This window comes from Rhopalosiphum padi, chromosome 3, assembly GCF_020882245.1.
Source record: "Rhopalosiphum padi isolate XX-2018 chromosome 3, ASM2088224v1, whole genome shotgun sequence".
Taxonomy (NCBI): domain Eukaryota; kingdom Metazoa; phylum Arthropoda; class Insecta; order Hemiptera; family Aphididae; genus Rhopalosiphum; species Rhopalosiphum padi.
The window spans coordinates 19,873,342-19,887,576 of NC_083599.1; the positions used below are offsets into that span (position 1 = coordinate 19,873,342).

The 14,235-nt window shown below is 28.4% G+C and overlaps 1 protein-coding gene and 1 non-coding gene across 5 annotated transcripts; one reads left to right on the forward strand and one right to left on the reverse strand.

Annotated features, from left to right (window-relative positions):
• Positions 1-618: 618 nt before the first annotated feature.
• Positions 619-7,074, reverse strand: LOC132923946 (uncharacterized). 4 transcript variants are annotated; one of them, XM_060987960.1, is made up of 5 exons: positions 6,917-7,074; positions 6,693-6,808; positions 5,569-5,642; positions 4,064-5,140; positions 619-2,109 (listed from the first exon to the last, which is right to left on the reverse strand). In XM_060987960.1, exons 3-5 carry the CDS (start codon positions 5,596-5,598, stop codon positions 1,135-1,137), a joined length of 2,082 nt encoding a protein of 693 aa, XP_060843943.1. In that variant the 5' UTR covers positions 5,599-5,642; positions 6,693-6,808; positions 6,917-7,074; the 3' UTR covers positions 619-1,134. The 4 variants fall into 4 exon arrangements, with proteins under 4 accessions (XP_060843943.1, XP_060843945.1, XP_060843944.1 ...); XM_060987962.1 differs by having other exon boundaries at positions 6,884-7,058; XM_060987961.1 differs by having other exon boundaries at positions 6,693-6,827; positions 6,917-7,057.
• A 2,274-nt stretch (positions 7,075-9,348) lies between these two features.
• Positions 9,349-9,467, forward strand: LOC132928090 (5S ribosomal RNA). The gene has a single exon (XR_009661967.1). It is a non-coding gene; the product is annotated as a 5S ribosomal RNA (ribosomal RNA).
• Positions 9,468-14,235: the final 4,768 nt, after the last annotated feature.

Consider the following 14,235-nt stretch of genomic DNA (forward strand, 5'->3'; position numbering starts at 1 on the left):
ATTATACTTGAATAAAACACGAAGACAGCACACAGTACAATTCATGCAAAACCCACAACTTGTTTTCATTGCATTTTGGGTGTCACATTCTTCAATTTTATCACTTTAGATTCATCATTTTCAAGTATTATTTTTACATTTTTGTTTTCTAAGTAAAATTCGGATTATGTTTTTTTAAGGCTGTCCTAATTTTTTGAAAAATTTAACAGTTCATTTTTTAATGCAATGGTGTTAAAACGATTATCAAGTATTATAAGCTTTTTACGGAGTTAATGTAATGCTGTAGTCGATAAACCATTAGTTAGAGTGCTTACAAGTTACAGTTGATAAAATTCAAATCAGTCAACGAATAAACAATAAAATATGATAATTATATAGTCTATACATAGTTAAAATTTATAATAATAATTATTATTATTATTAAAATCTGTTATTCTCAACAACAACAAAAGTACACCACAGGGGCCTCCACCAAGAAAACTCCCGTCGGCCCAATCCGTGCCTGTTTATAGCCGTACAGGTTATAACCGTGTATACATGTAAGTACATAGTATATATACTTAGTAATTAAATTAATTTCATATTTTTCAAATAGTATAATAAATCACAAACACATAATTATTATGTTAATAATTTATTGCTAAATATTCACAAGATAATTGTATACCTATAATGAATATTGGTCTAAAGACATTATTGATAAGAATAAAATGTTAATAATAAAAATTATAATGCCATTTAGCATAAAAAAATATTAAGTATATAAATACCTCTATTACAAATAAAATTATAAAATACTATGTGTTAAAAAAATATATGTGTATAAATCTGAGCACAGATCTGTGGATTTGATATGTTCCACATTATACATTCCATGACCCATGTATAATAAGCAAAATAATATCGATATATATATTAAAAAAAATAAGATTAAAAGAATATTTTACAATTACAGACGATATTAATAATACATAGTTTTTATGAAATTCAAATATGTTTAGGATAACAGTCTTCATTAAGTGGAGTCAGTAAAACGACAAAACCACTGAATGGACGAGAGGAGATAGTAAAAGCACAGTTCACCAGATCAATAAAATGTGAAGACGATGATAATGTCGGCTCGGCGACGCGTGTCTAAGGAGCCTCTTGCAACTTCTTCAAACCCTTGCAGTTTATGATTGACGAGGTAGAATCACGATTTTCTTGGAAGAAACAGATGTTCATCTTCGGAACGCCGTTGATTAGGTCGATGCCAAAGAAGATGATATTGACCGAAAAAGCGGAAACTTTGAGCAGTACGGACACGTCGGCCTCGGGCTGTACGAACTCGTGACTGATGTATTGATGCTGCGGATTGATTTTTTCTGCGAACTGCAAGCACATTTCTAAATTAAGCACACTGCACGGTGCCACAAATGTGTACCCCTTGACCGACCGACTAGCGCCGTCAGTCTCGTTGACCACCATTTCGTCGTCGAACATGTTTTCCGGACGGGACGCGTGCTTCTGATACTCGGCCATCAGAGCGACCGGTTTCATGCCAACCTCGCCGATGGCCCACAGCGCGTACTGGTCCATGGCGCATCTTTCGAGCCCGTATATGGTGCAAAACTCCTTGTCCACCTCACAAACGTTCGTCTCGCCGAGCCTGGCTAGTTCGGCTACGCAATCGTTGTGCTTTGCGGACAGCTTTTTCGCCTCCTGCAGGACGAGCTCTACGCAATACTTGATCAGGGCTGGACGGATTGATCTATTCACCGCGACCTCGCGCAGACTTTCCAACAGCACTACCATGCGCTGGCCACGCAAAACATACTTCACGCTCTCTTGCTCCGCGATGTTTTCCACCACGTGCCGCAACATCTCGTCGACGCCCAGCTCGGTCGTTTGTTTCTGATAGTTATCAAATATAAGTCGAATATTTTTCCAAGCAAAGAGCAAATTCTGTGGAGTGAGGTTATCCTCGAGAAACATTGTGACTCGTTCCACAAACACTGCCAAATGCTTTTTGATAAAGTAAACCGACTGCCAAAGTATTGAACCCATGCAGTAAGGAATTTTCTCCATAGTCTTGTAAATCGGAAACCAAACAGCTTTCTGGGATAGTACCTAAAGAAATTATACAATTAGACCCATCATTATAATATTAATTTGAATTATACTATAAAATGTATGCGAATATTTAAAGGTGGAAAAGACAATGCAAAAAAAAAATAGCTAGAGTTAACTAAGTCAACGAAATTTAAAATAAATTTAACTTATACCAATTAAGAAAACATAAACTATAGTTGAATTACATTTTAGATAAAATATGCTTTTTAAAATTATAGCACAGCTAAATTATGAAAATGAACAATTAGAATTTAAAAAATTCCATTTTAAATTTAATATAATAAATTTGTGAGAAAAAGATTTGATAATTAAGATATATTTTTAGTAATACTGTCTTTTATATTATATTATTTTTATTTATTAACACAATAGATAATAGAATACAATTATATAATAAAAGAAAAAATGAATTATGCATAAGAAAAAAATATTAAATAGTTCTGAAGACAAACAAGAATAAAAGGTAATGAAAAAGTAGCATAAGGAGCAGCATACTCAAACTCAGTGGCGAAGCTTATGTTTTTAGTTAGGGAGACATTGAATAAAATGACACTATACGCTTGGATTCCTCCCTTTTTATTTTACCCATTCGATAATACTTTTTATTCGTATGAGTAATTAATAATTCCACCGTTCAAAATTACATACATTAAATCATCAACCATGAGGACAAACTATAATATAATAACAACAATATTAAGAAACACGTAGGTACCTTTCGACTATCAGTAATAGCGATTTACAGGGGACGATGGCGATGTCGATAATTGAGGAAATCTGAATAGCGAGACATGTCTCATAACGAAGATAGTAAACCTCACTTACATTAAAATCTCCCCCGTACCCGCGCGCTCATAATTTGGAGACGTTGCATCGTAACGTCTCTTTGGTATAATATAAATATATAATATTTGGAATGACCCGCACAGCCGTATCGCGGGCATCTAATCTATTTTAATAATTTTTAAAGACTATAACTGTACAACAAAAAACCAATTTTAACAAATATTAAAACGTATATCATTTTTATAATATAAATTACGTTAAAATTTGTAAATATTTTATAAAACAAAATTATTTGTCCTGTGTTCTAATTTCTTAGTGGGTAGACGTTGTTTCATTGTCTCCTATGACACTTCTCCACTGCTCAAACTGCACTTCACAGTTTCTAAAAATCACGTCTTACTCGGCCATCAAAACCCAAATTAAATACTTCATACTAATAAAATGATAAAAATGGTAATCACTGGTCATAACAACAGAAAAAACTCAGAAAAATCAAAAATACAATTTATCTAACAGAAATGAAAAACTGTAATTAACCATATCTGATTAGGCCATATTAGGATATGTAATATGTGGTGTTAACTTAGCAGTAAAATATAAATTAACAGAATGCCACTAATAGGTATAACCTTAAGAAAATACAATATTCAATTCAATATAGACCTATTAACTATTAGGTCCAAACATAGAAAACACTACAAATATGATAAACTTCTTAAGAGACACAGACTTATAAAATCAAATTTGACAAAGAAAAAAAAAATTATGCATAATGTTATCATTTTAAAATTGTAAAACTATTACTGTTATTGTAAAATTTTAAAACTAATTACCTGTGTTATTATAAAATGTTATTTTTTAAAGATCAACAAAAAACATTTTTTATAGTCACCTTAAATGTATTGCATGTAATATATCTACAAGTTTTTATTAATTAAGACTATCAGTTTATTAATTATAGGTTAAGTCTGGATTTGTATACATTAAGAAACTATTTGCTATCCATTCTCTATTATACACAATTGTTTGACATTTTATACTCTCATTCAATTGCATACTCTCAGTAAAAATATGAAAATGCATAGAAGTGCAGACTTTGGTTATTCTTATTAGTTATCAATACTTAAAAATATATATTAATTTAATAGAATATGTAGGTACTTACATTTAAAATATTTTCAATTTCACTTGAAGCCATTATTATTCCAGTAATAAGGAATAAATCCAAACGTAGGTTTAACACATTTATCAATGTTACTTCAAAATTATTGTCTATTAATTCTAATGTAAAACGGAAGACTTCCAATGTACATTGAGTAATACAAGCACTTTTTTGAAAAATTGTCAGAGCTCTTCCTGTTTTTTGAATACATGAGATTTCAGTAGTTATTATTCTAGAAAGTAATTGCGCTGGTTTTGTTATAATGCCAATTACAGAAATTGCTAAATCAATCCATTCATGACAAGCTCGTGCGACTGAAACTTTAATGTCATATTTGTACATGTTTATCAGTTGATTAATTTGTCTACCAGCTCCATATACAGAAGAACTTGTATATACTGCAACGGTTGGTATGATCACAGGCGCTAATATGGGGAAAAAATAACTACCTACCATAATTAAACGGCCAGCCCAATCTACTATTTTTGAAGATATGTCAGCTGCTTTTAAAATTTTATTGCTCGATTTGGAAGCCGGTGTTATACTTTGAAATATTGTTTTTGATGCATCATAAAACCCAGAAATAGGGTAGAACATAAATCCTTCAGGAAGATTATTATTGTCCAAATATTCATTCCAGTTACAGTATGTTCTATTGCGTTCATAATCAATAAAAATACATTTATTTTTATTCGATTTTATTCGAAGTAAATACCATTTATGTACATCTTTATCAGGAAAATTTTGGCAGATACTACACTTTTGTTTGCAAATACTATGTGTCATAGTAAAACCTACATTAATGTTACCATAAAAATCAGGTTCAATTTTCTTCTCTATATTTTTTTTCATATTTAAAATAGTTTCTTGGATTTTATTATTATATAACTTAAATAATATTTCTTCATTGTTCATTTCACTATATTTGTTGTAATCAATTACTTTAGGAGATGGGCGTTCATAATAAAAGGATGCTATAAACAATTTCAGTTGATTCATATGTATGGTTATCCATTCTGGCCGCGAATTGAAATATGAATATTGTAATTCTTCGAGGCGTTTAATGAACAGGCGTCCTCTCTGAAAAAATATAAATAAATAAATTGATATATAAAAATACAAATGGCTAAATAATAATGTATTGATAAATTGTCTTAGACAAATAAATTTAAAAATGTTATAGTTGTTATTGAAAAGAAATATTGTTGAATGAATTAAAATAATAATAATAATATAGGAAATATCTTTTAAAAAATAAAATAACATAATAAACTACAATGGATTGAAAAATATTTTTTTTTTATTCAAAGTAAACAAAAGTTGGCTATTTGCCAAATAAAAATATTAAACAGAAATTGTAGAATATAATAACAGTGTTATGAAATAGAAAATAGAAAATTAGAAAACTTACTTTTTTAATTATTAACTAATTAAACTAATTAAACATGATAAAAATATGAATAAATAAATAAATATTAAAAGAGTTATATTAATTGTTTTGTACTTACTTTAAGGTTTTCTTCAAAATTGTCGTCCATACTGAAAATCAATCAAATATTTTCGCCAACCACCAGTTAATTTCCTTAACAATATATTATAAAAATATGAATGATGATAATCTTAATATTACATAATTTTACTAATATCTCAATACTTTAAATATTTTCAGGTTATATTTTGTTTTAGAAAATATACTAATACTAGTTTAGGCTGTGTGAACACTGAATAAGGTTTAAAATTAAGTTATAATTAAAATAATACAGTAAATGGGATGAATTTTATAATTACAACATTTATTTAACGACAAATGTGTGAGTATAAAAAAAATTATGTAATTAAATGTAATGTTTCATATTAATATCTAGGGTAGGATTTATATGCAATGGCATGTTATATGTGATTATGATTTCTGATTATTGCTTTTATTTATTATGTCCAGAAATCACGTCACATTGAAGCAAATAGTGGTCATATTTTGAATAAAATGTATTCAACTTTAAACACATAAAATATATTATGGTATAATACCATATATAGAATATAACCTATAATATATTATACACATAACCTACCATAATACTTACAATAAAATAAATTACTTTAAGAGGATGTCGCACTCATAAGTGTTGTCTCCATCTTAAACATGAATGACATAGGTCATAGACAATATGCGTTTACACAATTTGTGTAGAACTCGCTCTATTTTGGTTCTAGAGTAAATATACCTATTATAAAATTAAAAGATGACAATATTTTGGAGGGCAAGATGCTGAGTATTTTTCATTATTTCTAATATAACGTTCATTATAATCGTTTTAAAAAAGCTAAGCATCTTGCCCTCCGAAATATTGTCAACTTTTAATTTTAAAAATAGGTATATTTACTCTATAACCAAAATTGAGCCGGTTTCTACTCAGACTGCATAAACGCGCTAAGTCGTACATGTGTAAGATGGAGACAATACATACAAATGCGACGTCCTTTTAATAGCAATATCAATAAAAATATCATGATATAGGTACTTAGTAATATAGGCTAATAGACCATATTTACTAAGAATCGTTTTTCATACGTAAGACATAGATTTATCATTGGTTTTAAATTTCACAGTTATATAATATTTGTGACTTACCTATTTAATGAATCAATATATTGAATAATTATATATTTTCAATGGGAAATGGCGCGACATCAGCCTTACTACTTTCTAGTGTTTATTCTCGTATAATAATATAATATGATCATGATCTATGAACATATAAAGCAACTATAAAAATTAAAAGTTCTTAATAACTGATAAATATTAAATAATAAAAATATTACTTATTTATATAACTAATAACACGATTAACTTACAATCATAGTTAATAAATATAATTACACCATAGATTACACAGATAGGTAAAAAAAACAATAATTAATAATTATATTTATTATTTTCATGTAAACACGAATCGTGATAAGGTGAAAGCGTTGTAATATTCTGTGGTGAAGGTCAGTTGACAATCGGATCACTGCAGCCGATTCCACGCTCCGCACGCACCAATTACTATCAACATCATATCATATCAATTATTAATACAAGTGATAAGCACTTGTCCAAAAACGGATAAGAGTAGACATTTAACTTTATATCAGTCTTTTTAAGAGGCCGTCCCAGTAGAAAAAAATCGACCGAAAAACATGCTTTCGTACTTCCAATAGTAGTAATAGTACTCAGGCCTCGTTGATCGTAGAAACATGATTTTGGTATCAAAATAATCACGAGAAGTTGTACTAAATATTCTTGGAACAGAATTTTAAAATTTTTTTTCGTTCCAATTTTATATGTGTTTGAAATTTGTAAAATTTTTCTTTTTTTTAAAAAATCATATAAAATCGGAAAATTTAGATATCGAAAATCTGTTCCAAGAATATTTAGTACAACTTCTCGTGATTATTTTGATACTAAAATCATGTTTCTACGATCAACGAGGCCTGAGTACTATTGGAAGTACGAAAGCATGTTTTTGGCAAAAAAATAACGAATTTGCCGTCGTCAAGTGCTGCTAAAGCGATTACAGCGGCAGCGTTCTGAAATAGTACTTCTTCCACCACCCCGCTTGCATATGCAGCCGTACCGCACCATAGGTCAAAACTGGTTATTTATCGCAGCCGCGCACTGGTTATAAATAGCCAAGTACGTCAATACGAAAATAATAATTTTGTCAATAAATAATATTATTTTATTTTTCGATGTTATAATTCGTAATTTTATTTACTATCGTATTTTACGCAAAATGGAACTACGACATAATACTATATCGTAAAATTGTCACAAATCAGCTAGAAAACGTACGATAAAAAAATAATATAAATTAAATTAAATATAAAAAAATACATTGTATTAATCCTAACATCATTTTTTTTATTATTACTTATTTAACCGTATGATTTTAAAGTATTTGTTAATGGTTTTATTTATTTTTTTGATCGGTTTTTATTTTGATGAATGTTGAAATGTTATTTTAAGAATATGTAATAGTTAGGGCCAAGATTTATATTCCCTTAAAAATATCAAAATACGCTGTAAAAAATAGTTAAAAACTTTTTTTACATTTTAATTTTGTTATTTTATTGCAATTTTTAATAGATTCTTTGGTGATGATTTTGATTGTTGACTGATGAAAACATCACTTTTGAAATTGATTTATTTATTCTAAGCATACCAAATAAATTCATAATTAATTTTATGCTAAATTCTATATTTTCATGTTAATCTATTTTACCTGTTAGATTGCAAGTGATACATTGTACAATAATATAGTCATAAATAAAATGATCAATAAATGATAAATTTGTAGAACAAAGTTTCTTGACCTAACATTTTGAATTATCAATTACATTTTATCTATAAAATATGTAGGTATATAATATATAAATATAATCTAAAAATTACTAAAGTAAGCTAATAATTAGTAAAAGAAAAGAAAAAATTGTTATTAACTTCAAAACTGTTAAAAATGTAAAATAAAAGTTTTGTTTTCGATTCTCTTAAGTATGAAAAGGGATTTGCTACTTGAAAAGCATTGCCTAAAAAATATTACATTTTTAATTCAAATTCAGGCCGTAAGAATAATATTTTTATGGAGCCAAATATGTAGGTACCTATATAATATAGACTATAGTTAATTTAATAATGTATAATATATTAGTGTCCTTTTTACACTAAATCCAATTATAATTTAAAAAAATTTAAAAATGTTATAGTGAACTACTGAAGACTAAAATCAGATTAAATAATATCTATCATAATCAATATAACAAGATTAAAAACACTTAAGAAAAGTCTTATTTTTACCTAATGTGTTACAATTCTCTAGTACCTTTTTTTTAACCAAATTAGGAAAATCAGGAACCAAAAAATTGCGAATTCCATAGGTACCTACCTATTATATTATTGGTAGGTATTAATGTTGAACATGTAATTATATATAAAAAATTATTTGTTTGATGATAATATTTAAAAATTTAATGAAAAAAATGTATCATTCATTTTCATATTTAGGTAGTTCTGAAAATAATAAAAAAAACTAAAACATGATACTAGTATTTATAATCAATGATACAATTAATAAATTTCTAAAAATTGAAAATCAAGAAAGTTTACAACTTTACAAGTCAATCTCTAACTTGACAAGCGTTTTTTTTATTACTAAACCTAAGACGTAACTAATCAATTATATTATGGCATTATATCTATTATAAGAGCCTGTATCTACATCCACTTTGGACAATCCTTGGCTTTCGCCAACGACCATACCACGTTGAATACACCAGTTCTCGTCCGATCACTGAAGTTAAGCAACGTCGGGCGTAGTTAGTACTTGGATGGGTGACCGCTTGGGAACACTACGTGCCGTTGGTTTTTTTTTTTAATATTAAATCGTATTTTAATTTTTATAGGTATCTGTAAGTATTTTTTTTTTTAGTTCATTAATTATTAATTTATTTTTTTTTTCATACAAATATCTGTTACAATAAATATTATTTATTCACGTCTCAACAATTTAAGTATTAATAGTTTAATGTCTTTTGACTTATAAACAAATTTCCAAATTAAATTATCTTGAGAATTATACTATAATGTTACTGGATTTGTGTAAAAATCCCAATTATTGTTTATTTTTGTTTTCTTAATTATAAAAAGTATACTTCATTCCTCAAAGTACTAACTAGATTCACTTTTTAGTTTTTTATCAGAAAAGATTAAAGAAGATTGAAGCATTTTTACTGTTCTAAAAGGTGATGATAGATACAAAAAAGAAAACATTTTTGTAAAATTTAATTTTAATACATTCATCACTTCACCTAAAATCTAAAAGTTGTTGCTGCTGTATTACGTTGTAAATTGTAATATATACTTTAATATTAAACTATTGTAAACATTTTTTATGATTTTTGTCCTTAACTATTAATAATGAATAATGATGTATGATTTAATGAATATACTAAAATTACTGGGTAGTATAATTAGAAAAATAAAAGGGAATATTTTAACAAATACAAATGTAAATTAATATTAAAAGTATCTTGTACTTGTTACCTGTGTCTTACATTTGAATATTTTAATAAAACATCATAGTAGAATTTAAACAACCGATTGTATGTATTAGATTGTATATTAAACATCTAATTTTTTGAATTTTACATTTGGATTTTCAAATTGTTGACTGTCGTAAAAAAGGTATGAGGGGATCTAATATTTAATTTCCAAGCCTTAGTTTTAAAAATTAAAAATTTTAACTACAAAAATTAGTTTTACAATTTTCGCGATTTTGTAAAAAACACTATATTTTCATCTGGCACGGTAATAGACAATAGTATATGCCTAATATGTATAAACTTTCAATGTCTCATACAGAAGTTTAACTTGCTCTCAAGGTGAATATATAATTAATTTATGTAGTTCAAGTATAACTTTCATAGATAGCGCAAAGGATAATAATAGCTACAACGTTGGTAAATAGTGTATGAAAATAAAATACAATATTTTTAAATGAACGTAGGAAAATGATTTAGTTAGAAAAATATTTGTTTGGAAAATATTAAGTACCTAATATACCTTTATTATAATACAGCATTATTCATTTACCGGAGAATATTTTAAGGAATTATCACACACATGGCGACATGAAAAATAATTATCCATGCTAAACATATCACAATCAAAAACACAAAAGCCTAAAAAAAAGAACACAACAATAACATTATTTAAATAAAACTTATAAAACCTTATCTATATCAAACCATATCATAAAACTAGGATCACATAAATATTGTATGACTTAAATTTAATCGTTTTAATTAAAATAATAAAATTAATTATTAATTATATTCAATATACATATTATACAAGTATAAAAAACAACAATTTAAAATAGGAGTAAGAATTCAAATTATATAATTTATTCAAATTTCTTTAAAAAATTTCTTTATAATTCATTGAAGGCTCAGAGTGAAAAAATATTTTTCTAGCAGTAAAAAGCCGATGATAAATTTAAAATTTAAAAATAGCGTGTTCACACCGCTTATTTTGCCGGGAGGGGCGTTGTTAATATAATACATTATAATTTATAATGTATTTATTCTATGCTAATATAGTTATAATAGGTTCCTATAATCCTATATTTATTGTGATAGATAGCATATATAACTACATGGGATCATATAATAAAATGCATTAAATACATATTATCAGAAAATTATGATTACGTTTGAATACATGTAACTATGCATAATATAGAAATCTGAAATATCAAAATGAAAGTACAAAAGTTACAACCAAAAAATGTAAAGTAAGAGAAAAAATATGCAATGAAAAAAGGTAGTTATGTAAGGTAAATATATAGTAGATAACCTTATGTTATATAGGTACTTAATTTTCGTATTAAATAATCCACATTGGTTTTTTACGCAATTGAAACTATAAGATCAACAGTACATAATCGTAAACAAAATATAATAATAACATTAATTAAAAAAAAATTAATTAATAAATTGAAAGAATATCTATGGCTTAACAACAATCATGTCCAACACAAACTTCTTCACTTGAATTTTGATACTTTAACGGTAATAATTTTTATATTAATTGTATTAAACATTCGTTTTTCAGTAGTAATATTTTAACAGTTTCATAAATATAATTTATATTCTAAATTACGGATGACAATTTTTTCTAACGTTACGTGCCAAAAATTAACTATTTTTTTTCCTGCGTGTCATTTAATTATAGAAACAATTATTAATTATTATATTATATATATATATATATATGAATAAGAAAATATAATGTACCTATTAATTTAAATTAATTTATTGTAATTATCAAGTTGACTAAGGAGAAAGAAGTTTAATAAAAAAAAAAAAATGACGAAAATAAACGAACCTACAATATAATTTTCTGGAAGACGTCAGCGGTAATAAAAAGGATCTTATTATATTTATTATTAAAAATAAAATAATATACCTAATAAGTAATAAGTATTTTAATTTTTCTCGTGTTCTGAACATTTTTTTGCGTGTAAATCTTAGGTGCGCGTGTGCACGGATTGCCATTCCTGTTCTAAATCTATTTTATACAAAAAACTGATTTTTATAAAGCAGTGTATGCTTTTTCAATTGTATTTTCGATCAAACACGAAAGTATATGGTTGCTTTTTTAACTTTAGCCAGGCAATTTGAAAACAAGTATAAAATCACGATGACTGTTCAAATAATAATTATACTAAAGATACTAACATGAAAATTAGGAGAACTTGCTTTTATGACTGTGAATAAAATAGGTAATTAACTAATGGTTTGAAGTATATAATTAGAAAGCAAGTATTTTAATAAATATTATAACATATTCTGAGATGAATTGAATTAAAGAGATAAAAGAAGAAGAGATACGTTAACCTCCACTATTTTCAATAGAATTTTGCAACTGTTTTAGTTGTCTTCGAGGTGATCTTTCAGAGAACCAACAGGCAACAACAATGTTAAATGTGGAGATGTAGTATAATACATTATTAATACATTTTCAGCACTATAATAAATTGTACGGACCCAGTCATTAAATCATAGATACGTTAAAAAGAGATCATATAGCTTAACTAAAATGACAAAACAAACAATTAATTGACAGATTTAAGTCACAAAAATAACCTAGGTAACCTATGTGTAACCGGTTTGCCTTTATTCGAAATTAGCACGTCTCAGTGACACGACACTGATGCTGTATACGGAGTTTCACTTTGTCTCAGCTGAGGCAGTAGTAGGACATATCATCACATGACCTATTACCATATGCCTTTGTCTTACTTATATGGTTTGGCAAATTTCTTTTTCTTTTATTAGATCCAACACTGTTTAGTTTGTCTGCATTTACGTCCAATTGATTTTCTCCGTATTTCTCCAGCACCATATCACTGAATACGTGCATTTTTTCTTTTTATAATAATATTGTCTTTTACTTTAGGTGCCCACTGCGGGTCATAACATCAATATATCGGCATTCGGCAATACCGAATATCGAACATCAGACTTATTCGCGGATTATACGTGATAATACTTGTTCACCGTGTATATACACCCATCACTCTATTCACAGCAACAACAGGACTTGACCTGCACTCTCGTACACCGCCCCGCGGACACGAAAAGTCGCACGAAACGAGGCTACGCAATAAATACGATAATAATAAGGCCTCGTCGTGTGTACATAAATACTGCAGGCCCTCTGCAGCAGCGCCACGCCATCCTCCGTGCACGGGGCCCCCCCATTCGGTGACAGTCACGGAGCTTTGCGAAAAATAAAATATATATATATATATACCTATGCGCATAAACACATAATACGCGTTTGAATTCAAAAAAAAATAAATAAAAATTACGACGCGCCGTAGGTATATAATACATAGGTATATATGCCGCGGCCGAACATTTCGAAAACACGCCAATGACATGTAAAAAGAGGATATATAATAATAATAATAATAATAACCGCACACGATATAAACACGATAATAAAAATCCGCGAATACGTCGAGGGCGCGCAGGGTGTCTAACCCACATTGTAGTATATTATAAACGCTTACGCATATATATATACACACACACACACACACACACACACGACACACGATAATAATGACAATGGCGATGATATATATAAAATGACGATGCACAAAAAGTTTTTCACGTTTACGTGCGCTCCGACGACGCGACCAGCCCGACAACGACCGGGTGGCGTGTCCGCGAGTCGTATATATACGCACGCCTACCATCCCTCCCCGCCCCGGCCATAACGATATGGGTATACGCGCGTTTCGCGAGCAATGGAGTGCACAGCTACTGCTACCACTATACACACCCCTAACCAGTACCTTGGTATAGGCGGTGTATAACTGTATAAGTATTTTAGATATATGTGTGTGTGTGTGTGAGTGAGTGTGAGTGTGTATTATTATTTCCACGTTTTTTTCCCGTTTTTTTCGTTTCGCGGGAATCTGAAACTCGTGCCAAGGTGAACTTTCGGCAGCCGCGACAGTGGGGTGGGGGGAGGGGGCGTCATTATACGTATATACCGTTTATGTTTATTCACATCATAAGTATAGGTGTGTATATATGTACACATAATATCATGTTCG

Coding starts and splice junctions, on each gene's coding strand:
- LOC132923946 (XM_060987960.1), bottom strand. CDS start 5,598: ATGGACGACAATTTTGAAGAAAACCTTAAA. Junction 5,141..5,568: donor ATTTTGAAGAAAACCTTAAA/GTAAGTACAAAA, acceptor ATATTTTTTCAG/AGAGGACGCCTGTTCATTAA. Junction 2,110..4,063: donor AAATTGAAAATATTTTAAAT/GTAAGTACCTAC, acceptor TAATTTCTTTAG/GTACTATCCCAGAAAGCTGT.